General features: G+C 38.2%; 2 protein-coding genes across 7 annotated transcripts in view; one reads left to right on the top strand and one right to left on the bottom strand.

Moving 5' to 3' along the window:
• The window catches only part of ELK3 (ETS transcription factor ELK3), a 61,950-nt gene extending 48,583 nt beyond the window's left edge, over nt 1-13,367 (top strand). For both annotated transcript variants that reach the window (XM_072973200.1, XM_072973201.1), the window contains exons 4-5: nt 7,038-7,160; nt 12,619-13,367. In XM_072973200.1, the coding sequence (XP_072829301.1) occupies nt 7,038-7,160; nt 12,619-12,717 (222 nt within the window). In that variant the 3' untranslated portion in view covers nt 12,718-13,367. The remainder of the gene's footprint in view (nt 1-7,037; nt 7,161-12,618) is intronic.
• A 1,705-nt stretch (nt 13,368-15,072) lies between these two features.
• Nucleotides 15,073-26,001, bottom strand: part of CDK17 (cyclin dependent kinase 17) — a 92,236-nt gene continuing 81,307 nt past the window's right edge. For 2 of the 5 annotated variants that reach the window (XR_012078503.1, XR_012078505.1), the window contains 8 exons: nt 24,880-24,977; nt 24,264-24,369; nt 22,559-22,601; nt 21,413-21,503; nt 20,021-20,098; nt 17,280-17,367; nt 15,314-15,409; nt 15,073-15,197 (listed from right to left, as the gene is read on the bottom strand). Coding sequence is in view for 2 of the 5 variants with exons in the window: in XM_006197927.3 (XP_006197989.1) it covers nt 19,451-19,488; nt 20,021-20,098; nt 21,413-21,503; nt 22,559-22,601; nt 24,264-24,369; nt 24,880-24,977 (454 nt within the window). In the remaining 3 variants the exon portion in view is untranslated. Of the gene's footprint in view, nt 15,198-15,313; nt 15,410-17,279; nt 17,441-17,757; nt 19,489-20,020; nt 20,099-21,412; nt 21,504-22,558; nt 22,602-24,263; nt 24,370-24,879; nt 24,978-26,001 lie in introns of those variants that run through there. The other 3 variants (XR_012078504.1, XM_072973199.1, XM_006197927.3) reach the window with 3 other exon arrangements.

Below are 26,001 nucleotides of genomic sequence, written 5' to 3'. Positions count from 1 at the left end.
AGGTCACACAGCTCAAAGGCAGTAGAGGTGAACTTGAACCCAGTGAGACTGCTCCAGAACCCATGCTCTTTTAAGTAAAATGCTCTTGGCACGCCCACTGGGAAAATGCCCAGTTGTCCCTGATAATGGTATGTCCATGGAGTCTGCAGAGCAGCTGAAAGCAGCTCTTGGCCATTTTTGTCTCTGCAGCTTCTCCCAAATGATTGTAGCCCAGAGATTTCGTGTCAACTCAGCTTGTGAGCTGGTGGCGATGAGCGTGCCACCACAGAGGTGGGGGCAAAGGGCTCAGTAATAGGTCAGAACAAGCATGTATGCTCTAAAGTCAGGCATTTTCTTACTGTCCAGTGACTAAGGACTGCTGAGTAAATGGTTCTGACACAGTAGCATCTGATGTAGCTCAGAGAAGTAACTAGAGGATCGGGGCCCGGGCAGACAGTCTGAAGCTGTCCTCCCCTGGCCTTTTCTGTGTTTACAGCTGTAAGATTTAGCGAGGTCTGTAGAGCCAGGCCCAGGCCAACTCGATTTCTGTCTCTGCTTTCTCCATGAGCCTGTATCACTGTCTGAACAGACACCAGCCTTGTAGTTGTGTCGTGGGGAAGCGACTTGGACACAGTGAACTTAGGGTGGCTCCGCGCAGTAGGGCTGAGAGGGAGTATGGGTGGGCTGAAGAGAGGGGAGGGCCTTGACACAAGACAGGGAAGAGGGTGGATGTGAAGGAATGGATGCAAAGCTAGGACTGAGAGAGGGAATCTCCTAGAATGGCCTAACAGCAGGGAGGAGAAAACACAGGAAAGCAGGATGCTTGAACAGGGCCTATGTCTTAGCAAGGTGAGAGTGAACAGTCCTCAGCCAAGCTGTGAGGATGGGGCCTCAACCTGTTAGCCTCACAAAGTCCAAGTAGAGGGACCAGGGCTTCCTGAGGGGAGAGAGGCAAAGGGCAGAATCTGGACCCAGGTCAGGAGCGTGGAAGTAGGGGGCCTGAGCCAGGAGAGGGCCTTTGGATCAGGGGAGTAGGGGGGCTTGGGAGTCTCTTAAGTCATTAAAGAGGTCATAGGCTACCTTTAGGAGATGGCACCCTCACCGTCTCACAGGGTCAGCTCTGCACCTGGAGTTGCTGTGGGTGACCAAGGGTGAACGACCAGGAAGGAGAGAAGAGGTCAGGAGGGGACAGCAGAGACAGCAGAGGAAGGGCAGGGCTCAGGATGGGGTATCACCCAGGTGGGTTCTCTGAGATCAGACATGATAGTCAGGTGGTTTTATCTTGACTTGACAAGCCTGAAGTCCTTTAGGATTTCATGCAGGCCTGGAGTCAGTGTAGGATTTGGATTCTCCGAGAGTCCCTCCGTCAGGGTTGGTTTCAGGTGCCCCAGGGACCAGTCCCTGGACAGTTAGAAACAGTATCAGCTCTCTCAGCAGCTGGACTTCTGAAGTCCACTGGGCCTCAGCCTGAGAGATAAGCCCATTTCCCTGAAATCGCCCCCAGGGGACCAGGCAAAAGACTTCCCTTTGCTCCCTGGTCAACTCTGGGGGTTCCTCTCCACCCGAAGCGGGCTCGGGACCTTTCTCACAGGCAGCAGTGGCATCTCATTCCTGCAGCTCATTGGTTTCCCTCCTACCTTAGCACTTCCTGTGCTAAGAAACTCCACTTTCCTCTCTGTGCAGTGTGACACTGTTTGCACATAAACATTTGGTTACCTGTGGGAACCTCCTATCAACCTTTCTTCCTGGTTGGCTTCAGAAGAGATAAAAGTGTGCTGTAATAACTTGATACCCTGAAAATGAGGTTCCCAAGAACTTACAAATCATTCTTGGAATAAATAAATATATTTTATTCATTTATTCCAAGAATCATTCCCAGTTATTTTCAGCTAGAAACATGGCAGGAAGATGGGCAGGATTAAGCCAGTCTTGGCATGGCCAGGGTCATGTGGTTATAATTCTGTCCGAGGACCTAACGAAACCACATACCTTGTGTTGGCCCAAATTCAAATTTGAAGTTTCAGTCTACAACATGATAGGCATGAAAAATCATCAGCATTCTGCCATTCCCCCAACATCATAACCTTCACTCCCATCAAGAATATTTGTGGTGCACCTGCTGGGACCTGTACAAAATGCAGTTGAGATTACTCTGATGAGTCTTTAAGAAAGCAGGATTAGTAATGTAGACAGATATGATGATCACCCAGAGACCTGCCCAGCATGGACTATAAGGAATCGAAAAAAATATGAATACAAAAGCCAACTGAGTACCAAGGAGTGAGGTGGTTGGTGCTCAGCCACCGAGGTCATATTGGACTGTTGCTAGAAAAGCAAGAATGTTCTCTCTTATGGCATGAGGTACAAAAACCGAGACTGGGTTGGGGGGAAGGGGCAGGGAAGAGCCAGGATGTGAAGCCCTCCTGGCTCCAAGCCAGGCACCATGGAAGCCCGAATGGTGCCAGCTGGAACTTCTGATTCTCTGTATCTTCTGCACCTGGGTATCATCTGTCCCTCTTCCTTTCGTTTGCCTCTTCTGTTCAGTCTCTCCCTCCTCCTCTCTTACCAGTGTAAAGTTAGTTCAGAATCGGAGGAGGTTGGCTCATTTCATGTCCACTCATTTTTGCCAAGACTTCTGTTCATCTCACACTTGAGGTCTAAGATGCTGAACTCACATGTGTGCAGGCCCCGGGGTGTGAACTCACCACCAGAGTCTGAGACTGCATGCCCCAGGCTGTATTATGAGCAGCAGCTTTGGATGAACACTAGAGTAGAGATGGCGTGCTGAGGACTGAAATGCTAAAACTGCCTTCCTGCATTTATTGGTGGATGTAACAACCCTGAGCCCAAATCCTAAGGTGGGAATTGGGAGTAAGATGGATGGGTGTGACGAGGAGCAGTGAGAGTAGACTACAGTCCTTCTGTCTCAGCTCTGGCCAGGTGACTTGCGGTAGTCGCCTTCCTTCTTTCCACCGAGCCCCATCTTTTCTGTTGATCTTCATGGTTCTGCCGGCTTCTCCCCAATTCTACCTTTATTCCATTTTCCCTACCACTAACCATCGCCACCCTGGACTGATACGGACTTCTCCACTTTGTCCTCCATCCCTTATGATCAGCACATTCAGTGATACACAGAGTTCTGTGTGACTCTACTTCTTTTTCAAAGGCCTTAAAACCATAGGTTATTTGAATTCAGACAACTCTAGGAGTTTCCACTGTCACCTTTTGAGGATTTTTTTTTAACTACAGAGTAGCACTGTCATAGATTCTGTTGGTATCCGTGGGAGATCAAGATGAGAGATGTTTGTTGCTACAACCTGCCCCACCATTAGTTGGGCACCTGGAGATACAGAGGTGAGCAAGACGGACACAGCTCCTGCTCTCCTGAGCTTACAAGCTTGCTGTCTAGCAGGTAAAGAATAAGGGCAATATAGAATTTGGGGTGGTGTGACATTATAGAGAACCCTGGGAACTCGTTGAAGAATTTAGACTTGCTTTGATGGGACATTAATAGTTGCTGGAGGCCTAAGTCAAGGGAAATAAAAATTCCTATTAGAATCTATCAACAAATAATTATTGAGCCATTATTTGCAAATCATAGGAAGGACACCAAAATACAAGTGCCTATTTTTATTACCTTAGAACCTAGCCATAAAAAGACACACATACAATAGCACATGGCAAGAGTCAAATACACAGCGCAGATAAGTACCTTAGGCACAGAAGGGGAAAGAGCATTTCTAGAATTGTGTTCTAGAAATCATCCTGATGATGTGGATGAGGGAGACGGGAAGCTGGAACCAGTTAGGATACGACTGTCAAATTCCAGGTGGAAGACAGTGAGGGTCCATCCCCTTTGGCCCTGACCCCATTCCACTGTGACAGCCTAACAGTGGGATGGGGCCAAAGGGGATGGATCTGAGAGAGACATAGGGACTGCCATCAACAAGACTTGGTGACTGGATGTGAAGGTGCAAGGGGAGAGCCGGAAGTTGAGTGTGAGTTGTGTGGGAGGAAGAATAAGTTCTTAGGGAAAAGTTCCAAGTCCATTTTGGGCGTGTTGAGTGTGAGCCTGAAGGATGTTCAGAAGAAACATCCAACTGCAATTGGAGCTTAAGGAGAAAGTTTGAGGCTGGAGGTCAAGTCAGGGAGTCATCAACATGTAAGGGGTGGTTCAAAACCATGGCAACAGATGAGATCACTTGTGGAGTTGGTCTAGCCCAGGGAACCAAGGGCTAGATAGTTAAAGTAGTTCTGGAATGAGTGCTGAAGGACTATTAGGACTCGAGGCAGTTGGACTGGTTTAGGCGGCAGTTGTCAAATGCCATCTGTAGGTTGATGGAGGCTTGAATGCAGCAAGAATGGAAATGAGGGGATAAACAGTTCAAGGAAGGATCCACAGGCCAGGCCCAGAGGTTGTAGCAAGGGGGAAGGCACTGTGCATCTCAGTGACTAGGATGCTGGGCTGTAGAGTCCAGGGATCGTGTCTTGTTTTATCATGGTATCTCTGGCACCTGATACATAGTATGTACTCTGTCAGTATTTGAGTGGAGAGATAAATGGTGGTACTGTTGATAGAAATCAGTCATAAGAGATACTGAATTTGGAAAGAAGGTTTTGAGTTCATGCCATCTGGTTGAGGGGAAAGCAGGAAAGTCTTTGAGGAGGTGGAATTTTGATGCGCAGAGGGCACTCCTGGACAACACTAGCTCACCATGTTTAGCTCAAATGTGTGATAAGGTCCTGATAGGAAGGTCTTTTCCCTTGAAAATGAACGCCCGTTGCCTTTGGGCCCTAGGGCACCTCTGTCCCTGGCAGGTGAAAGGAGCAGGAAGTCTCTGCCATTCAGAGATGCCCATTTACTGAGACACTCTTTAGTGAAGGAAGGGGAAGCACTCATTTTGCTGGTGGCTTCTTTTTTAGCCCCTACCTCTTGGGCTCAGCCTACTCTCCATGACTCAAGGAGCTTATGATGAGAGGCTCTGAAAGCTCACATTGTATTGGAGATAACCCAGGGCAAGCTTTATAGGAACTTTCCTTAAAAGAGCAACCAACTAGTTTTTTCTTTATGGCCACAGGATTTGCAAGCAGAACAAGGAAGGGAGGGAGAGGAGAGAATGAAGTCATTTTACAGTATTTATTTGCATATATTATAGAAGACATTTCAAGCATATTAAACATGAGAAACAGAAGGCTACTGTATGCTGAGTACATCTTGTATCCCTTAGAAACAAATGTGCAAGTATCTCAATTCCAGACATGGGTATGAATTTTTAGACTATGAAAGTATAAATTCTATACCTCATATGCTGAGGATTAAAAAGGAATGGATGTATATGTTTGGCCACGGATGAGAGATAGCTAGCTATGTTTTGCAGAAGACTCACCACCTCTTTAGAGTTGTGAGACCTTCATTGGTAGGTAGACTGGCAGGCCCTGAACACATTGGTTAGTAAATGTTAATGTGGTATACCGTGGTTAGAACCTGGCTCCAGAGTAACATGAAAATACTAGTTTTTACATCACCTGAACTTGCAGACTTGAGCCTAACATGACTGAGAGGAACCTTAAAGTACCGGCTGACTAGCTTAGTTTGTTTCAGAACATTTGAATACTTTTGCCATATGTAGTTGAGGATTTCTCCCATGACTAGATGAAATACAGTTAGTACGTCAGGTGCACTTTCAACTAATTAGGCATTTTTTTCCTCCCGATTTTACAGATTAGGAAACTGAGGCATAGAGAGATTACCTAGCTAGTAAGTAGTGGTTCTGAGATTGGAGCCCTGGCAGAGCCTATGCAGAACTGCTAAGTCTTAACCGTTAGGCCAGATGGCCCGGCACATTTGTGATATTGCACTTGATTAAAACAAATGGGAAACTTATCCAAAACATGTATTTATCCTGGTAACCTCATAGGTCATTCAATATGTAAGAAATACTGAGGAACCAAAGACTCAAATAATTTGGTATAAATTATTTTACCTTTCAGCAGCTTCAATTTGAGAACCTTTGGATGTTTGTCTCCTTTCTGCTGGACAGAGCAGACCTTTCAGCTTAGGTGAAAGCCAAATGTTCTGGATAATTAACAAAGCTCCTAAAGCCAGTTCTCGGGAAGAAAATAACACTTTAGCATCCAAGATGATGCAATCTGAAATGCTGGCACCCTTCCTGTGGTTCTTCTTACACAGAGCACCTTGTTGACATCAAAAAACCACTGAGGGGCTCCTTCTCGTCATCAAAGGGGCAAAACCACCCTGGGCCAGGGAGCTTGCCTCCGTAGAGAATAAAAGCCATACAGACTTACCAGCTGGGGCAGGTTGTTTCTTCTGCTCTCTAGCAGGCTTGCAGGCCAGGACTCCTGCTGCGTGTGTGCAAGCAAATACAATCCTTGGCACTCTCCCCGGAAACCTAGAGTTTCGGCTTTACACCCAATCTGACAAGAAAGGGTTTTTTCCCCTCTCCAAACCATTGCCAGGGAGATGAATTCTCATCAGCCCCATATCCGGAGTGAAATCTGGAAAACCCAGTTCAGAGCTTTTGATGAAGCTGCTACTGGGTATTTCTGCAACAGATCCTAAAGTATTAAAAGGCTGTTGATAGGGAAAGTGAAACTTGGGAGGCCCTTTAAAAAAATGTGTGTGTGTGTATTTAGAGCCCAAGTAATGGATGTCCACTGTAGAAAAATAAGAAAATATGGGTAAGAAAAAATAAAACCCTTTTATGGGATCCCATTTGCTTGTACACTAAATCTTGTTTAATGTGTGAGGAGGAGATTGAAGAAAGCCATCTGGACAAGCTGCTACAAACTTGAGGAAGGTAATTTCCTTAGGGAAGGTAACTTTTCTATACTGTCTCCCTTTATGAAATTGCTAATACAGTTAGCATTGAAGGAAATTAAACTGTGCTGAGCCTTGCAGAAATAAGAGTTGTCAGATTTTTGTAAAATGGTGAGGCTTACTTTTCTTGGTTCATGGCTAGTGCCCTGGTCACACTGCTGATCACAGCTGGAGTCAGGCGATACCTATTATCAAATACTGTATGTGCTTTCTTTCCCAGACACCAAATGGATTGCTTCTGACCCCGAGTCCACTACTCTCCAGCATACATTTCTGGAGCAGCCTTAGTCCAGTTGCTCCACTGAGTCCTGCCCGGCTGCAAGGGCCAAACACGCTGTTCCAGGTGAGCATTTGGAAATTAACTTTTAAAGATGGAACTTCCAAGGGATGTGTTTCCCCGCTAAATCCTGCAAAGATAACATTTTCACTAAATGTAGGGCAGAACTCACTGTTAAGTTTCCAAAGGTAGTTCATGCTAATGCAGCTGCAAAAGGCCACCTTCAGAGGCAGGTCTTTTCAACAAGCCAGTGTTCTCATGTCAGATACCCATAAATGGAACAATTAGTTCTAGAATGGTTTTGGATAAGGAAAAAAAAAACTTTTAAGAGTTGTATTTTATAAAATCTCATAAAAGACTTTAAAATACTAATCTATTAGTCAACATAGTGATGTCACAAAGTAAGCTGAAAAACAGTGAACAACTTTTACAGAAAAGTTAGCTGCATGATTTTATGAATCAGAATCAAGTTCTCCTTGTCCATAATAAAAAAGAAGAAGCATCCAGGGCATCTGGTTAAACACAAATTAAGTCTTAGCTGTTTTATCTTGCAGAACTCCCTGTACTGGGTAAGCACATTCATTGGTTGTTCCCAAACTAGAATCCTGCAGTAGCATCACCTGTTATCATGTGGAAATCAGCATTTCCTCCTGGAGACCCAAAGATTGTTAGTCATCGACCACTATGTTACTATTTGAATGTGTGAGCATTGAATACAGTAGAAAGGATCCAAGGGACAGGAATAAAGCAAAACAGGCCGAAGGGCAGACCCCCTTTCCCTGTCTGATTCTAGCCTTGTCTGTCTCATTCACCTGCATCCCAGCACGGTGCACCCTGTTAACTGCAGTTCTTTTGCTCTCATTAAATCTAGCACTCAGCACTTTGCATTATGATTGCAGTTCATAATGGGTATTTCCCCACTGAACTGTGGACCCTCAAGAGGCTAGAATTGCATTGTGTTCACTGTGGTGTACCCCTGGCATCTAGCACATTGCTTGGTACACGAAATAATGCTCAGTAATTATCACTGACTGGCTGAATGAATGGATGCCTAAGAATTCATCAAGAGGTGTCTTAAAGTTGTGTCAAAAGATGATGTCTCCATGCTTTTTCGAGTTGTTCATTTTGCTTGTCAAGGTTAATATTTACCTCCGTGCCAGGGGCCTTACATGCTGGGATTTAGGGTCTCCTTGGGAGAAGGGTGGAGCTAAAGAGGTTTTGATGACTATCTTGCTTCTCTGATTTCCTAGTAGGGCTGCGATAGGGTGTCATGATGTGGCTGTATCCCTGGAGTAATTAATTTCTTTTCCTGGCCCTTCTCATCACAAGAAATTGAGATATGGTCATGCACAGCCAACATGTTGATTTTTAGCCATTTTAACTCAGGCAGGGAAACAAAAGCTAGAAATAGCAAAAAGCAGTGAGCAAATACAGTACTAGGCAAGTTTTATATTAGTAATCTTTTGATGAGGAGCTAAAAGACCTTATTTCCTGGAAGTCTCCAGACGGGAGCAGCAGAGAGCTCCTGAGTAGAGCAGAAAGGAGTTGTACGGTGCATACATACAGCCAGCACCTTGGCAGCTGGGACTGTAACACTAACACTACTCTAATCCTACAATCTAAAGCAGGGCCTCTCCAGGGTTCCATAGACATTTGTGAATAATTAATAGACTCTCATTTCCTTCCTTACTGGGAATTCAGCCACCTGACTGATGCAGGGCTTGATGACCTCCCAAGGAAGCCATGGAGAACCATTAGTTGGGAGTTCTTTGAGATCTCTTGCCTTAGATACTAAACCTTTTTTTAGCCCATTACGCCCAACAGGAACAGTGGTTCACATCCACAGTGATTCTACATATTATTAGGATATCAGGAGCTCTGGGAATTGGGAGATAAGCATATCCTCTTTTCAGTCAAGGCTGAAGACCAGTGGTTCGGGCAACAGAATCAGCTGGAGGGTGTGTTAAAATGCAGTTTGCTGGGCTCCATCCCCAGAGTTTCTGATTCAGAAAGTCTGGAATGGGGCCTGATAATAACATTCTTTCAAGTTCCTAATGATGCTGCTGCTCCAGGAACCACATTATGAGAAACACTGCAGATCAATTGTTCCTAATTTATATTTATTATTCTGCAGAAGATATACTGCATTTAAAGGCTACCTGCTCAGAATTTTAATTTCACAAACTGGTCCTGTCCTCTCTCCTGGAGCCATTCAGAACACAACCCTGAAAAGGAAAATACAACCAGGTTTGGATGGCTGACCAAGGTTGCATGGCCTTGAATCCTCTTTTTGGAATTGGGATCCAGGAGACTAAGAAAAAACAATTTTGTACCTTTTAAAATATTATTATTCTTCCTTATAAGAGCAGTTTGGTGTGGTGAAAGTTGAAATTAGCAGTTTTGAAAATGATAAAAAAAACATAGAAGAATAATACTTTGAAGTGTCTAATTTTTAAAAATCAAATGATGGATTTTCAAAAATCAGACAACTATCAACAGTGCTCCTTTTAAAACTACTGAAAAGTTTCTTTAAAAATAACAATAAACCTCTTTCACATATGCTATGTGAATGTGTTAAAGAGGAAAAAAATTAGATTTGGCCTATAAGTTTCAAATTATGCTGGCAAATTTCCTACTATAATGATTAGAAAAGTAGATCAGAATCTTTAGGGTAACAGTTGACAAAGAGCTGAGTTTTGGCAAAGAACGTCCCCAGGTATTACTATAGCAGATACTGAAAATTTTAAGGGAAGGAGAGTGAAGATACTAGCCTTTCTGGAAGAGAGATGGTTTGTAATCTAGACATGTTTTAGTAGAGAGAGATGCCAAAGACACCGTGCTAACTCTAAGTATACAACCTTAGTTACAAGTAAAGTGAGATCAGATTCAACTGGACAGTTTGGCATTTTAAGCTTGTTTTTAGGATGTGTGTTCCATTTTTGAAACAGATTTTGATCAGATTTAGAATGCACCAAATAGGTACAGACATAGTTTGTAACAAGGTAGAGTTAATTTTCAATTGAGAATTTTTTTCTGCCTTTTATTCAACAAATCTAACCCAGCAAATATTTGCAATGCTCTGAGGCAAGGACCATGGAGATGTATACATGTGACTAACTGATGTGTAAACAGAGTGCTACAAGAACCCAACAGGAGTAGCTTTTTCCAGCTGGAGACTAGACAGAGGCTCTAAGGCAGAAGGGGCACCTGAGCTGCCAAGAAGTAAGAGGATTTCAGCAAAGTACATTCTAGATGAATAGATCTGCATCATTTGAATATGAAAGTACCTATCTGTTCAGGAAGGGACTGGATGACAGGAGATGGGCTGGAAAAGCAGCTGTGGGACTTGAACAGTATACAAAGGAGTTCCCACCTTAATCTCTTGTTAAGTGATAACCATGGAAAGCTTTTTTTAAGTTGGAGATAGCACAAGATCTCTACTTTAGAGAGGTACTGCTGATACCAGTGTGGAGGGAGGACAGCTGAAAAAGCAGAAAGCAAAAGGGGCAGGAAAATATGAGGAAATCTACACTACTCCAAATTCTGAGGGAAGAATCGTCTTTCAGATGAGAACAGTGGAAATAGGAATGTATTTAAGACATTCCAGAGATAAAATTGAGAGGAAGAGACAAAAGATTACTGATTAAAAGACTGGGAGTACTATTGGTAACAATGGTTACCATTTTTTGAGGGCTACTGTATGCCAGCCATTGTTCTAGGTACACGTCATGGCTTCTCATTTAATAGTCCCAGTAGTTCTATTTGAAAAGATACAGAAAGTAAGGCTCAGAGATGTTGCTCAGTTTACCAAAATCACACAAGTGGTACAGCCCTGATTCACGTTTAGGGCGGTGCTCCTAACCACCACTCTGACTTAAAAACTGAGTGCAGGAGAAGAGCAGGTTTTGTGGGGAAGAGGCATTGGTGGGGATATCTGACAGCAGGAAAGGGACTATGTGCAGGTGGGTGGGAGCCAATAAAGAGGACTATGAAACATGTCGGAAAAGCCAGGCTAAGAGAAACTACAACTGAGTGTATAGAAATAAAGAGCAGAAATCAGTAACAAAACCAAGAGCGGATTCTTTTGAAAATACCAGTAAGATGGACAAAAACCAAAATGAGAGAAGTAGTAAATAAGCTACAAGAATTAAAATTCAAAACCTGCTCTTCTTCCAGTGTCCCCTCTTAATCCAGGGAATAGTGGTTGGGAACATGCCTTAAATAGAGTATAAGCTAAATGTAAAGATTTGATAACCCAGTTGAAATGGATAAAACTCTACATAGCATTAAAATGCCCAGGTGTCAGGAAAGAAAGAAAAACCTTGAATATGACCATTAAAGAAATAGTAATTAAAAAGCACCATTCCCCAACCCCTGACAAATGTTAAGGTGGGGCAGCCTGGCACAGAAAGCACAGTACCTTTCAATCAGACGGAGTTTAAACTTGGCTATACTGTGTATATAAGCCATGACCTTTAGCCAATCAGAATTCAACTGAAGTCTGTTTTCTCATCTATAAAATGAGGATAACCAGACTTACTTTTATAGGCTCTCGTACCCAGTGAAAAACCACTGATAAACTGTTAAGGCAATAGACACAGAACAGTTACTTAAATAGTTCGAAAATTGCAAAAATATATTTACTTGTTCTACAAAGATTTATTATACATCTAACACATGCCAGGCTCCGTAGTTTGATATTTAGTGTTGAAGTGAGATTTAACATTTAGTTTATCTAGACTAAATAGGAATTAAACTAGAAGACAGCCCAGGAGATCACTGTGATACATATCATCCTAAAAATGAAAACCTAGTTTCAAATAGTCATGTTTTAAAAGGAGGTCTTTAATTGTTGAGTATAGTTGCTGCATTTTTCAGTCCTGAAAGTTCTCAAAGTATATATACCTTTAGTCTATTTATCATCTTAGTTACCAACATTATAGAAATTAACTTTTTTTTAAATCAGTTATGGGTGATCTCTCTATTCAGTTTGGTATTATTTATCTTTTTAATTTGAAAGAATAAGGATACTCTTACTTTCTAAGCCTTTTAAGATAAAAACATTCCTTATTTTTAACAGTTACTGAAAAGCATCATTGTGGTACTCTCAAAAACTGATAGCCAATTTCAGAATACAGTATCAGAAATTACTGATTCACAAGAGCCAGCTGTCTTGTTTTCAAAGTTAATTTTTCTTACTTTTCAAAGCAAATTAGCATTCTGACTAGTTTGGAACTTTAGAAATGGTATTAGAACATACTTCAGCAACATATAAAGTGTATTTTTTCTAGTAGCCTAGGCATATAAAATGGGGACATTTTCTAAGCCTTAGCCTCTGTTTACTATATGTAATCTTGATCTCATTGTCATCATCCAGTTACTCGTTCTGTAAATAACTGGCAGCTGACCTCTGTCACAGGGGTGAAGAGAAATGACCCACTACGGTCTGTCTAGGAATGTAAAGAACTCAAATCTTCCCATTGGATTTGCAATAATTATTTTAAAAATCTTTTGTCCTCCACAGTTCCCAACACTGCTCAATGGCCACATGCCAGTGCCAATCCCCAGTCTGGACAGAGCTGCTTCTCCAGTACTGCTTTCCTCCAACTCTCAGAAATCCTGATGACATCTGGACACAATTAAAGACTCATTAACTGATGAAACAAATTTGTTCCCATGGGCTAGTTTACCTGTGTTGTAAGAAGGACGTTGTGAAACCCATCTGTTAATTTGGTTTGCACTTTTCACAGCATGGTCTAGATTTATGTTAGCATTTTAAAAACATTTTTATATTCAAGTATATATGAAAATCTGTTTTGCATTAAGTGAATTTTAATGTTTTTGTTTTTATATCCTTTTAGGTTTTAAGTGTTGAACACTGTTGACAGTGAAGAACTTTTCTTAGTGGTTTTCAGTGTAACAAGGATGTGAAGATTTTTTGCTCTTTAATTCTGCAAATGCTGAACTGTGCTTATATACACTATAACCAGCTGTGCCTTCCTTTGCATTTAGTTTTATGTAAATGTTTTTTAGTATTAAGAGAAAATGAAAGACAAAAATTAGTATCAAACAGCTCTAGTAGAATTTCATTATTTTTCACAAGTAGGCAATATGAAAGCAGATTCATATTATTTTCTTTTTTGCTTTCAATTGTATGAGAATTGCCTTAGAATCTCTTTTAAACTGAAATTCAGTAAATACAATGTCCAAGTAATGTTTTTATACGAGAAACTAAGCCATATTTAGACAATAAACTTTCATAAAATAAAATGTTCTAAAGTGCATTTTTTGAAAAAAGAACTTTGAAAGAGTAGACTTTTAGCTGTTTACAATCTTTTAGACTCCCCTCAGACAAAAACCTAAGATGGAAAAGCTACATCAAGTTCACTCTATCCATGTTCCTGGAATACTTCCTAGGTAAGCATATTCTTATTTCAAAAAATTAACCTGGTTCTTCCAGTTTTCTATAATCATACCCCTCTGATGCATTTATTGTATCATTATGAGTTACGGTTTCACTAAACCCCTGCACCTATAATTACCATTTGAAAATCCTATGCTTTGGAAGAGGCTCACAGACTGACCATAAATAAAAAGAAACAACTTTTAACACCAGGTACCTTGATGTGTATAGGTATATCCTTGCTTGTGGAAACTGAGAGGTGTAGAACACACTGCTTTATGTATTACTGCATTTATGGTGAGAATGAAGGATAACTGATAAAAGAAATATAAAATTCTTCAGGAACCTCATCATTGTGGAACTGAACTGATTATTTAACAATTTGGAACACTCAGTAAATTCTTTTGTGTTGCATAGTGTAGTGTAGAGCAGTGATAACAGAAACATTTTCTGTTCCTTCAAAAAATTAGCAGGCACCACTCTATATATGAAGTTGGAAAGTGCCTGGTGATTTCAATTCGAGATAAGGTATAAGCCAATTTGAAATGCAGCTAATTGATCCAAACCAGGCATTAAGTGGCAGAGATTATGAGAGAGAGTAAAAAAGCCCACAAAAACAAACATTTCTTGAATTTTCAAGAAATCTAAAATTTTGTTATGTAACTTAAAAAGCTTGAGATTTTCAACTGGAACTGAGCATCTCTCTGTTTGAGGATGCATGCCCTTATTTGGGGGGAAAAATCCAAATACTCTCATATGCATCTTTGAATACAATGGGCCTATTTCAAAAATGTGCAAATAGCTCCTCCTGTCACTCCCTCACAGACTGAGGATAATTCTGTACTAAAAAGAGCTGGTCCAGGGGACTGGTATTTACCAAACATGAAATGTTACAAGAGGCCTTTAAGAACTCATCCAAATACCATTTCCAGGTAAGAACAAACTACACAGGAGAAGCTGAGAGTGGTGGAAGGCGACACGGTTCACTGAAAGCAGAATAATGATTGGTGCTCAGTCCAGGTCTGTTTCCCCATGCCTAGCTAACAAATAACTACTGGTCCAAAACTAGGTTAGGTAGAAAAGCCAAAAAAAAGAAAGAAAACGGTTTTGTCAGTTAAGAAAGAGCATACCTCAAATGAAAGACTCTCACAGAGAAACTAAAGTTAGTCAATGTGCAAAAATTTCAACCAAAAATATTTTAAATGTAAATGCTGACTGTAAATCTGATTCTTGTATTCCCTCCCTCCAAATACTATGATTAACATACACTTTGGTTCCATTTATTAGAAATGGAAAAATACCATAATTTTTGATGAATCAAAAAGTCACTATAACACAAATAGAGAACTGGAGTAAAAGAGTATAGCTCTGCCTCATTCTGTGTGTGCTGGGCTTTTTGTCTTTAAAACTATTTTAGTCAGAAAACAGATTTCAAAGAACATATTAAGTAACTTTTTTCCCCTTTTTACATGTTTGCTTGATCAGTCTTAAAACGCTATGGTAAAGTTTTATAGAACTATAACCTAAATGTTGGTCTCTTTGTACACATCTTTTGTATGACTGCAAATCTTCATCCACTTTCATATATGTATCATTTTTACTATTATTTTTGTTCAATAAATACTTTGTGATAAAAGGTGTGAAGAGGCAAGCGGGTTGGTGTCCTTCCATTTACTTTAGATGATCCAAATTTCACTTTTCTGTATGGGTACAAGTTGGAAAATGAGTTGTCATTTAGCTTAAATATGGCACATCAAAACATGCTATGTATATATAAATCTTCTTTAAACATAAATATTTAAGGAAATATACTTACTGAGGTTGAAATGGATGGAAAGGAGTGGGTTTGAAAAGTGGTCCTCTGATCTTTTAAATCTAAAGTTCTATCAATCATTCTGTATTGATAGGAAAACTGAAAAGGAAAAACTAAATTACCAGCTATTCTTTTAACTGCAAATAATATCAAGAAACTAAAGATATCCCCTGTTCATAGATTGGAACACTTAATAGTGTTATTAGGATTACAGCACTACCCAATATAATCCACAGATTCAATTCCTATCGCAATCCCAAAGAAACTTTTTTCCCCTAGAAACAGAAAATCCCATCCTGAGTTTATATGGAATTTCAAGGGACCCTGAATAGCCAAACAATCTTGAAAAAGAAAAACAAAGGTGAAGGACTTGCAGTTCTTGATTTCAAAACTTACAAAGCTACAAGTAATTAAAACATTGTGGTACTGGCAGAAGGACAGAGCTGTAGACTAAGAGAATGGACTTGAGAGTCCCCAGATAAACCCTCACACCTACGGTCAGCTGATTTTCAATGAGGGTGCCAAGACCATCCAGTAGAAAAAGGACAGTCTTCTCAACAAGTGGCCCTGGGAAAACTAGATACTCACATGCAAAAGAATGAGGTTGAGCCCTCACTTTACACTATGTACAGAATAATTCAAATGGGTCAAGGCCCTAAATATAAGTGCTAAAACTGTAACATTCGTAAAAGAAAATATTCATGATTTTGGATTTAGCAACAGCAACTTAAATATGCCACCAAGAACAGAGGCAACAAAAGAAAAAACAAACTGGACTTCATTAAAATTAAAAACTTGTATAAAGGACACCACCATGAAAGTGAAGACAATCCACAGAAGAAAATAATTACAAATCATATACCTCATAAGGGTCTAATATCTAGAATACATAAAGAACAACTCCAACTTAACAAAAAGGCTACAACCCAATTTAAAAATGGGCAAAAGACTTGAATAGACATTTCTCTAAAGCAGAAATGGCCAATAAACACATAAAAAGGTGCTCAATGTCCTTAGTCATTAGGGAAATACAAATCAAGACCACAGTGAGACACCACTTCATAGCCATTAGAATGAATATAATGGGAAAGAAAAAAAAAAGTGAGGATGAGGAGAAATTGGACCCCATCCATTACTACTGGGAATGTAAAATGGTGTGGTCACTCAAAAACTGGTGGTTCTTCAAAAAGTTAACATAAAATCACTAAATTACCCAACAATTCCACTCCTAGGTATATAAACTCAAGAACTGAAAACAAGGGCTCAACCAGATGCTTATATACCAATGTTCATAGCAATACTCACAACAGCCAAATGGTGGGAAAAAAACCCAGTGTCCATCAACAGATGAATGGATAAACAAATGTTGTATATTCATACAACAGTATTATTCAGCCGTGAAAACAAATGAAGTTCTGATACATGGTGCAACATGGACGAACCTTGAAAACATTTATGCTATGTGAAATAAGCTAGGCACCAAAACACAAATGTGGTGTTACTCCACTTACGTGAAATATCTAGAATAAGCAAATTCATAGAAAATGTACATAAGAGGTTACCAAGAGCTGGGCAAAAGGGAAAACGGGGGGTTATATCTTAATGAGTACAAAGTTTCCGTCTGGAGTGATGGAAAATTTTGGAAATAGACAGTGGTAATTGCTGTACAACACTGTGAATGTAATAATTAATGCCACTGAACTGTACGCTTACAAAGGGTTAAAATGGCAAACTTTATGTTACATATAAAGTAAAAAAAAGTAAAAACAAAAAACACACACATGAAAAACAAACACAAGAATTATCTTGGGTCTAAAAGATAAGATTATTAGAACACATTAACAAGTAGTCTTTCAAACATAAGCTTGTAAAGCACCAAACAGAATACAGCCACTTCCATACAGAGCGACATATTCAATGTATTAATAGCAACACTTGGAAGGAAAACAAAAAAGGCATCCTCTCTTACCTTTAAGAACCTTGTCAGTTTAAGACGAATCATGTGTTCAAGGTTCAAAATTTCTGTTTCATTCTCTTCACTGCAAAGTTTTCAGAATCTGAATGGTGCTCAAGTATCAAAAAAAAAAAATCAAATTCCTTAATAAAATGAAGAAACATCCCTAGCTCTTCCTAGGAAGAAGAATTTTATGTAAATACCAGGTATAGTTCTTCACCTTTTATATGCAAGAATCAAATCTATGCATACCTATGTCTAATTAGCAACAAGTCAAATATGTAACCCATGAAATGAAAAATGTGACAGTTATACCTGAAAGTGCTATCCTACAAAATTACAGTTAAGACCACTAAGTGAATGGCCGGCACAAATATAAATTAATTACCATCACTGTCACAGTGAGACTTCATTATATTAAGGAGGCCCATGAAAGAAAATTATCCCATTCTGCACAGCCTTCTTTCCCAAGAAAGAACTGTGACTCAACAAATTTAACAACATGAAGATTTTGTTATTATAAATTTCAAAACAAAATGGAGGAACTTCCACATAATATTTATAACCTTCAAAGTACAATATTAATACATGTCTGTCAGAAATAACAGCAGGTTTTGTTAGGCTACAGGGTTTAACATAAAACCAATTTACAAATGTGAAAAGCAGTAGTGGTCCAACATTCACCATTACACATGAATCTGTTTCTTTCAGAATTTTTTTTAAAAATTAAAATTTCACTATCATGAAATATTAAAATAACACCCCAAACATGCCACAATCACTATTCACAAATAAAGTTAAAATGAAATATACAAAAATTCACTTAATACTGTTAAATAACAATAAACTACAAGATTTCCTGAACAGAAATGGTAGGACCCCTGAATGTTTTACAGTGAACGTCAGGAAAAAAAATTACGTTATGACTACTTTCATGATATATAAGCCAAAAATTTACATGACCGTTGCAAAATATACCAATTAAGATTTGTAGTTTGTAAGATGCACTAAACAAATAGTCCTTAAAAGTGAACACAAATGCTTAAAACACTGCTGCCAACACCAAGGTGTAGTTGTGATGTTCAAAAAGATGCATAATTAAAACTGTAATATTTACTATCTCTGGTAAACAGATAATACCTACAATGCTCTAAGTTCTCATTTCTCTCATTTGTATTTATCATGGCTCATTTCAAAGACATATTACAGCTTTTAGCTGATTCCAAGTGAATGTTGTAAAAAACACACACATACACACAGCTCTCAAATGAAATAAATTGTTCCCCAACGAAGTATTATCCCTTCTAATTAAAGAATTGTATTTAAAACAAATAAACAGTAACAAGACCTCTCATGTTTGACTGGACTTGTATGGTTTAGTTTTAACTAAATTAAAGCACAATGTAAAACAAGTTAAGTGTATTAGTATACAAATATCCATTATTATGCAGTAAATATTTCTAAAATGAGGAAAGGTAAAAATAAATAATTTTGGTGCTTTAATTTACTGGTATCTAATGCAAGATCCCCAAAATGTCAGGTATTTACTTGCCCAAATCAACTTCTGTATCACATGCTTTCCTAAACATAATGTGCTTATCAATTTCTTAGCTACTCTATTTGCCAATGGTCAATAAAAAATTATATAGCACGAACTTAAGAGTGTTCAAGATGGCTCACTTATTTTACTGTTAAGCAAAGCTAAATTTACATTCCAGGAAACACTGCAGTTATTTTTAAAAACAAACAAAAAAATGCAGCAGTAAAACAATCTGTGAGGAGAAACAGATGCATTCACATATAATAAAGCCACTGCAACTTCTTCAGGCATTCAACTGTTGTGTTAAACAGACAGTAGTTATTTAGCAGCAATGATTCCGCAATAAATAATGCACTGTGTTTCTCAGTCCTGCACAAAAATTGCAGCTACAGTTACATCAATAGCTGTAACCTACTGGCTCTAATGGCAGAAAAGACCTTAAAACCAACTGTACAAAAAAATTGTCACACTGTGACAACAAATATAAAAACAATCTGTAGGTCTGAAATAAAAAGACTCCACTGTGAAGAGGACAGTGTAGACAAACGAAGATTCCAAGTCCACCAAAAGAAATAATTGCCTTCAGATCTGAGTCCTTGATTGATAAGAAAGGCTGGGGGCTGGGCTTGAAACCATGTTATCAGACTTAAAAGAGCATGCTCTGTCTTCTGTTCTTCCCATGTCCTAAAATATAAAGTCATTTTATGAGGCAGTTCAAGGTTCAGTTTTATCCCACATACAGTATTTGGTGACTCTATGAAGCTAATGTTCCCACCAGCAAAAGCTAATATTCCACGGTAAGAGTGATCAGCACTGTTCTTAAATGACCCTTTTGTTGATGGGGGTCAGTCTACAGCTTCTATGCTTCGAAGTGATGAACCTGATGACTAGGGAAGCATAAGATGTGTCTTCTGCCTCAGGTGCCAGGGATGGCGTGTGCAGTGATCAAGCCAGGCCACTTGTGAAAGGTCTTTGTGCCATCTGCAGCTTTCAGGATCCCTGATTTTGACTGAGTCAGATTTCTCTCTGAAGAATTACTGAGCTGCCCATATCATACAGAAAAGTGAGTACGTGCAATGCTAAACATACACAGCTGTGGAATGCACTGTACACTGGTTTCTACATCAATAATTTTACTGATCAATTTATAAACCAAAAACTTGGGTCCGCACAAAATTTCATGATCGACACGTGAAATGGTTTATGACAAACACACCTGTCTCTGGGTAAGAAGAATTTCGAAAACCCGGGTCCTTTTGCAACTGAATCTCTTTCAAACTGAATATTGATACACCTAAAATGCACAGACAAAAATTATCAGGTGAAAGTCTAACATCGTTAAAGCAAATATAACCCAACTGTAGACAAACTGTCTAAACATGTATACTAAGTCAACATGAAATATTTATAAGGCTATAGCCCCGCCGAAATATTCTCCCTTCTGTCCCACTGTTGACAAGAAAATCAAACCAATTAACCTCCCTTCAGAACATTTCTCCCCCAACTCTGCTTTAAATCATGCTTTGAGTATGTGTTTCTCTGAGGAGAATGTACATTGTCTATTTCTAGGACTTAACTGGAGTTGGGAGACCTAATCAAAAAGTATTACTCAGTTTTATTCTATCCTTTCTTTATCTGTCTCCTTATAATGGCATGAAGGTCAAATCCTCAAACTATCTTCAGATTTTTACAGAAAAACAAGAAATAGGTTTGTACACCACACCTGCAACTCAAAATATAAAACCTGATATTAAAAATGAAATGTAAACATCATCTTAAAAAACACTTGTAATTCATCTTTCTCATTTTCAATCTCTGCCAGAGAGGTACTCTTTCATTAAAAAATATGCAGTCTAAGTTCTAAGTGAAAAGTCTTAAGGATTCTTGATTCTAATTAGAAAACTCTGATCAATCAATACTGTCTAGTAAATGAGAATGGGAAATTAGTGAAAGCTTTTGGCAGCTCTGTTCCCAAATATTCTCACAATTCTCCACTCACCTTACTCAATAAAGTACGATATTGAGGTGATTTTAAAAAAGAATGTTCCGAGCAAAATCAAGCAGTTGCCTCAGACATGAGAAGTTGGCTATTTTGGTGACTGACAATATGCTCACCACCATCATGTGGGGACAGTAAAGTCAAAGTGAACACAGTAAAGGAAAATCATCTTTACATACCAAAAAGGAAATCTACTTTCACAAGAAAACAGTCTTATGTTTTGGCTGTGCTTCATTACTATTTGCCTGAAGTCCATTTTTAACACCTCTGAACCAAAGCAATCCAGACTGGGCCAAATGACAATGTCTATCATCAGATGGCATTTTCCAACTTTAGTCCAGTAAGATTAATGACCCATGCCTAAATGCTATTGATTTCTTACAGCCTTGTGGCAATGTGCTCAGTGTTCAAAGAAGTAAATTAAAACATAGGCAAATAAGACATATAACTCCCTTCAAGGAATTCTGATCTAATTACAAAAGACCAGAATTTTAGGCTTAAAAACCAACAATCTCTTCCTAAACCCCTAATTCACCCTAGTTTCCAATGCTGGACAAATGAAAATAAAGGGGAGTGGGGGTAGGGAGACACTCTACAAATTTCTCTTACTTTCAGGTAAAGTGTGTATTCTTGGTCCCAGACTTCGAAAGTACACATGTTTCATGGCCTCTTCTGCTGAAACCCTTTTCTTAGATTCATACTGTGAAAAACCAAAGAATTGCTTTATTAACTTTTTCCTCTAAATTGTGTAAAAAGTGTGTGTGTGGGGGGGCACACAAATTAGCACTGAAGCATTCAGAGCTAATTTTATCTTAATTACTTAATACAAAGACTTTTTTTTTTTAAAAAAAGAACCAATCTGGAGTACTATGCTCTAATTTGAGTTGCTATTGAGATTATGTACCAATGATTATATCTGAGCTACAAATTTCCAAGATCAAGTTGGATCTTAAGTAACAATTTAGGTTCCCTTTTTTTCTGAAGTGATGAAAAATTAGAAATATCTGACCTTTGGTGTTATTTTTCTTATGAATACCAAAGGACTTTTGGAAATAAACCCAATACCTTTATGAAAGACATTATTAAATTACCTATTCAACAACCATTTCCCCCCTTTCCTTGATGAAATAACAGATTTGTTTAAGGCATCCATGCTTCCAACTCTAACAGATGAATCATGAATCATGACCATTCTAAGTTTAGGCTAATTATGACAATTCTGCTCCCCAATACCCAACCTGTCTTAAAATTAATGTTCTGCCTTAGAAAGACTTAGACTTAGGAAGAAGCCCTGCAGAGGTTTCCAGAAAAGCCTCTGCTTTCTAGGTACAAGAGGACTAATGTGGCTAACACAACCCTTATCCTCTCTCTTCTTCCTGCTGTGAATAAAGATATGAATGGTATTTGAAGGTATGGCAGCCTGTGCAGCAGTAAGTATAAGGAAGAGAAAGAGAACATGAGAGAATATGAACTGCAGAGAACATGACCTTGACATAGTTGATCAATGCCAGCAGCTGACTACCTCAGACTGTTCTAGGTCACAATGGGAGACCAGACAAGGTAAGAGAAACCGTAATTTTTTTTCACCTAAGCGTATGTCTTAACACATGCTAGATACTACCATAAATAATCTTATTTAATTGTCATGACAAACATCTGAGAGAGAGATTACCGATCCCGTTCTAAAGATAAAGAAACTAGGGTGCAGAGAAGTTAACACAGCATTTAACAATTACATAGTAAGATGTGACTTACCTGAAGAAATTTTGTAATCAACTCGATTCCTTCAGAGTCTAACCTAGAAACAACAGACAAGTAGAAATTTATTTTTTATCTTAACTGATAACAATTTTTCAAATAAACTATTTTCCAGGTGTCTGTTAAATTCAAGTGTCCTAAATAGCACACCTTGCTTCTTTCAAACAGACTCAAATGTTTTATCCTTAAAAGACTTATTTTGCCACTTGTTTAAGAAGAAAGCACAAATAACTGGGCTGCAACTCAAATTTCAGTATTCAAGAACAGATTAATTATTAAAACTATAGAATTTTTTAAAAAATCACCTTTTTGTGTCAAAACAAAGTAACCTCTATTATTGAGAAAGCTTAAGTATATCAGATCAGTTTTCATAGTGTTCCCCTGAACACAAGAGTACAAAAGTATCATTTTCCTATTGTATAAGTGAAAACAAAAAGATAAGTGACCCCAAAATGTATTACTGTGGTTCAAAATAAACACAGAAATAAGTCATTCAACAAATTTTTACAGGGCAGTCTGCTGAGCAATGGGTAAAGATAACCTAAGGATGAAATTAGCTTTCACTGCCAAAAGCACAATTACGAATAAAAATATATTTCCCCCTGAGTGCTCTTAGTGGGTACTGTGGCCTAGACAGTCTTCAGACTCTTTTATCCTTTGCAGCTTGCCATTCTGACAAACATCCAGGGCATCATGGGCACAGACAAGTTAGGTGCTAAGGTCATGAAGAATCTGGCAGTAAGAAATATGTAAATGACAAAAATAGGAGAAAAACATACAAAAAAGTCTAGCACATAATATTATTCTTCCTAAGAAAAGTCTACTTAGAATGTTGTTAGCTGCTATAGTGGCAAGAATATCAATTCACATGAAAACTTTAAAATATTTTTGGTACCAGAACAGTTTTGCTATTATTCCCTATCTTGGGAATAAACAGAACTACAGTGAGTGTGTTATGTTGTGTGCAATTTCGATTAAAACAGACATTGCCCTTATTTGGTATCTTAGTGTTCTTTTTCTTTTACTTAAAGAAAGATGAAAAAATATGGTCAATAGGGTTATTTATTCTGTTACGTACTGAAAATATAATATATTCCGTAAGTAAAAATATTCTGACACAAATTTTAATGGAAGTCTTAGATGGATCTGGAGTATGTCTGAAAACAAATTTTAATTGGATAGCCAATATTAAGGATATGAGGTCAGACAGTTTATATTCTTCGCATACAAATTATCGTTAACAATGGCTTAAATACTGATGGGTCATCTTGTGTAAGAGTCACGATTTTGCTTACAATACATTCTTAGGTTTTTTAAGTAAATACAGAATAACTGCGTAGACAGCTGGACAAATTTCATCATAGTCTTCATGGTACTGAATAAGGCATTAATCAATGTCTTCCTTCCAGGAAAGGGAACTACATAAACTCTAGAATTCTAATACATGCGTTCTATATTCATTTCACTTACACCTCAACTCTGTGGACTTAACATATTTTGGTAATTCCTGGTCACTGAATTATAAAATTAATTTGACATAGAAAGGAAGAAATGAAATTAAATTAGATCCTAAAATATTTAAGAATTGTTTATGTGTAGCATGTATTTTTTGTCCTGAATCCTTACCGAGGCTAATGCTTCAAGAGACTGTAAAGAATCATGTGGGTTTTCCCCTTTTCACTTAAAGGAAAAAAAAAAATACCTGGGTGCATGGTTAATTAGAGGCTGTGGTTTATATTTTGGAAAGTTGTAGTTCTTGAACTCATCATTTGAAGAAACACCTGGCCAAGTTTCCTGAGATGGAGTTCCTGAATTTAAAAAATATATATATTTATAAATATATAAAAATTTTTATATAGGTAAATATATATAAACAGGGAGAACTAAGGAAGTATCTTAAGGAACAATTTCTATTTAGTAATGACCTGATTATTTCAACTGAAACCAAAATGACAGAAATAGTAAACATACAGATTTTATTTCTGGACTATGCAATCATGCCATAAAAATGATGCCTCATTGATACCTAAGCTAAAATATTTCCTAATAATGTGCTACAGGTCAGTTTTCAATAATATTTCTCTTTCATAAAGATTTTTTAGAAGAAAATTTTATTACTAAGGTGGAACTCAGTAACTGAAAAGAAGTTACCTAGAAGGATCTATCTTTATCTTAATCACGCTAATTATAATTCTTATAACAGCTATTAATGTTAGTCTCAGTATCAAATTTGTAAATATTTTTTTTTAAAGGTACAGTCTTATCTAGCTAGTCATTTGTAGGTAACAAATCACTGGGAATAAGATTTCTTCCATTACCTAGCAGTCGGAAGATTAAGTGCAATTCATCTTCCACAGTTGATCCTGGAAACAGAGGCCTTCCAGAAGCCATTTCAAAGAAAATGCAACCAACGCCCCTACAAAATAAACCATTTAAAAAAAGAGAGAGAGATGAGCAATCCATTTACACATTATTAAGCACAAGAATCTTTTCCTTAAGGCTGCCTCTCTGGAGAATTTGTACTAGCCTGCTAGAAAATCTGCAGAGATTTTTTTCAGATCCAACTAAACTAATTTGTTAACATTTATCCTATTTGTCTCAACTTCCATACTGATATATCCATTTCCCCCACTTAAAATGTCCAGCTCTCTTCTGCATGATCCCTAAAGAATAACACTAACAAATGGCTAACAGTTATTTAATGCTTACTGTGTGTTAGGTGGTGGTTAGCAGGGATACAGAGAAGCAAATGATTCAAGATGTTTTTATGCAGGAAGCAGAAAGAGAACACGTAAACCAAATGAAGAGTGTGTGAGTAAACGTGTGTGTGTGTTTAAGAGAAGGAAGAGAAATAGGTAAAGGTTCACAGAATAGACACTGTCTTCTAGGATCTGTGTGAATACATGTGAGTTTAAGACATACTCTTTCCTGGCAGGGGGAAGCCATAGTTCAGTGGTAGAACACATGCTTAGAATGCACAAGGTCCTGGGTTCAATTCCCAGTACTTCCATTATATACAAATATATAAACCTAATTATCTCTCTCATAAAACAAAAAAAAAATAGAATTAAAAATGACATAGTCCTGCCTTTATAGGACTTACAATCTAGCAATTATGTATAAAATTTAATTATACACATTAAAATGTTATATAGAAGGTAAAATGATGGAACCACTATGAAAAACAGTAGTGGTTCCTAAAAAAAAAAAAAAAAATTACCATATGACCCAGCAAAACTCCACTTCTAAGTATTTACCCAAAAGAACTGAAAGCAGTGTCTCAAAGAGATATTTGCCATGTCCATAGCAGCACAACAGCCAAAAGTTAGAAGCAACCTAAGTGTCCATCAATGCATGAATAAATAAACTATAACATACATATACAATGATTATTCAGCCTTAAAAATGAAGGAAATTCTGGCACATCAAGTCAAATATCT

Source organism: Vicugna pacos, chromosome 12 (genome assembly GCF_048564905.1).
Source record: "Vicugna pacos chromosome 12, VicPac4, whole genome shotgun sequence".
In the NCBI taxonomy this organism is placed as follows: Eukaryota; Metazoa; Chordata; class Mammalia; order Artiodactyla; family Camelidae; genus Vicugna; species Vicugna pacos.
The sequence above is the reverse complement of the archived record's forward strand: the minus strand, read 5'-3'. Positions and strand labels throughout refer to the sequence as shown.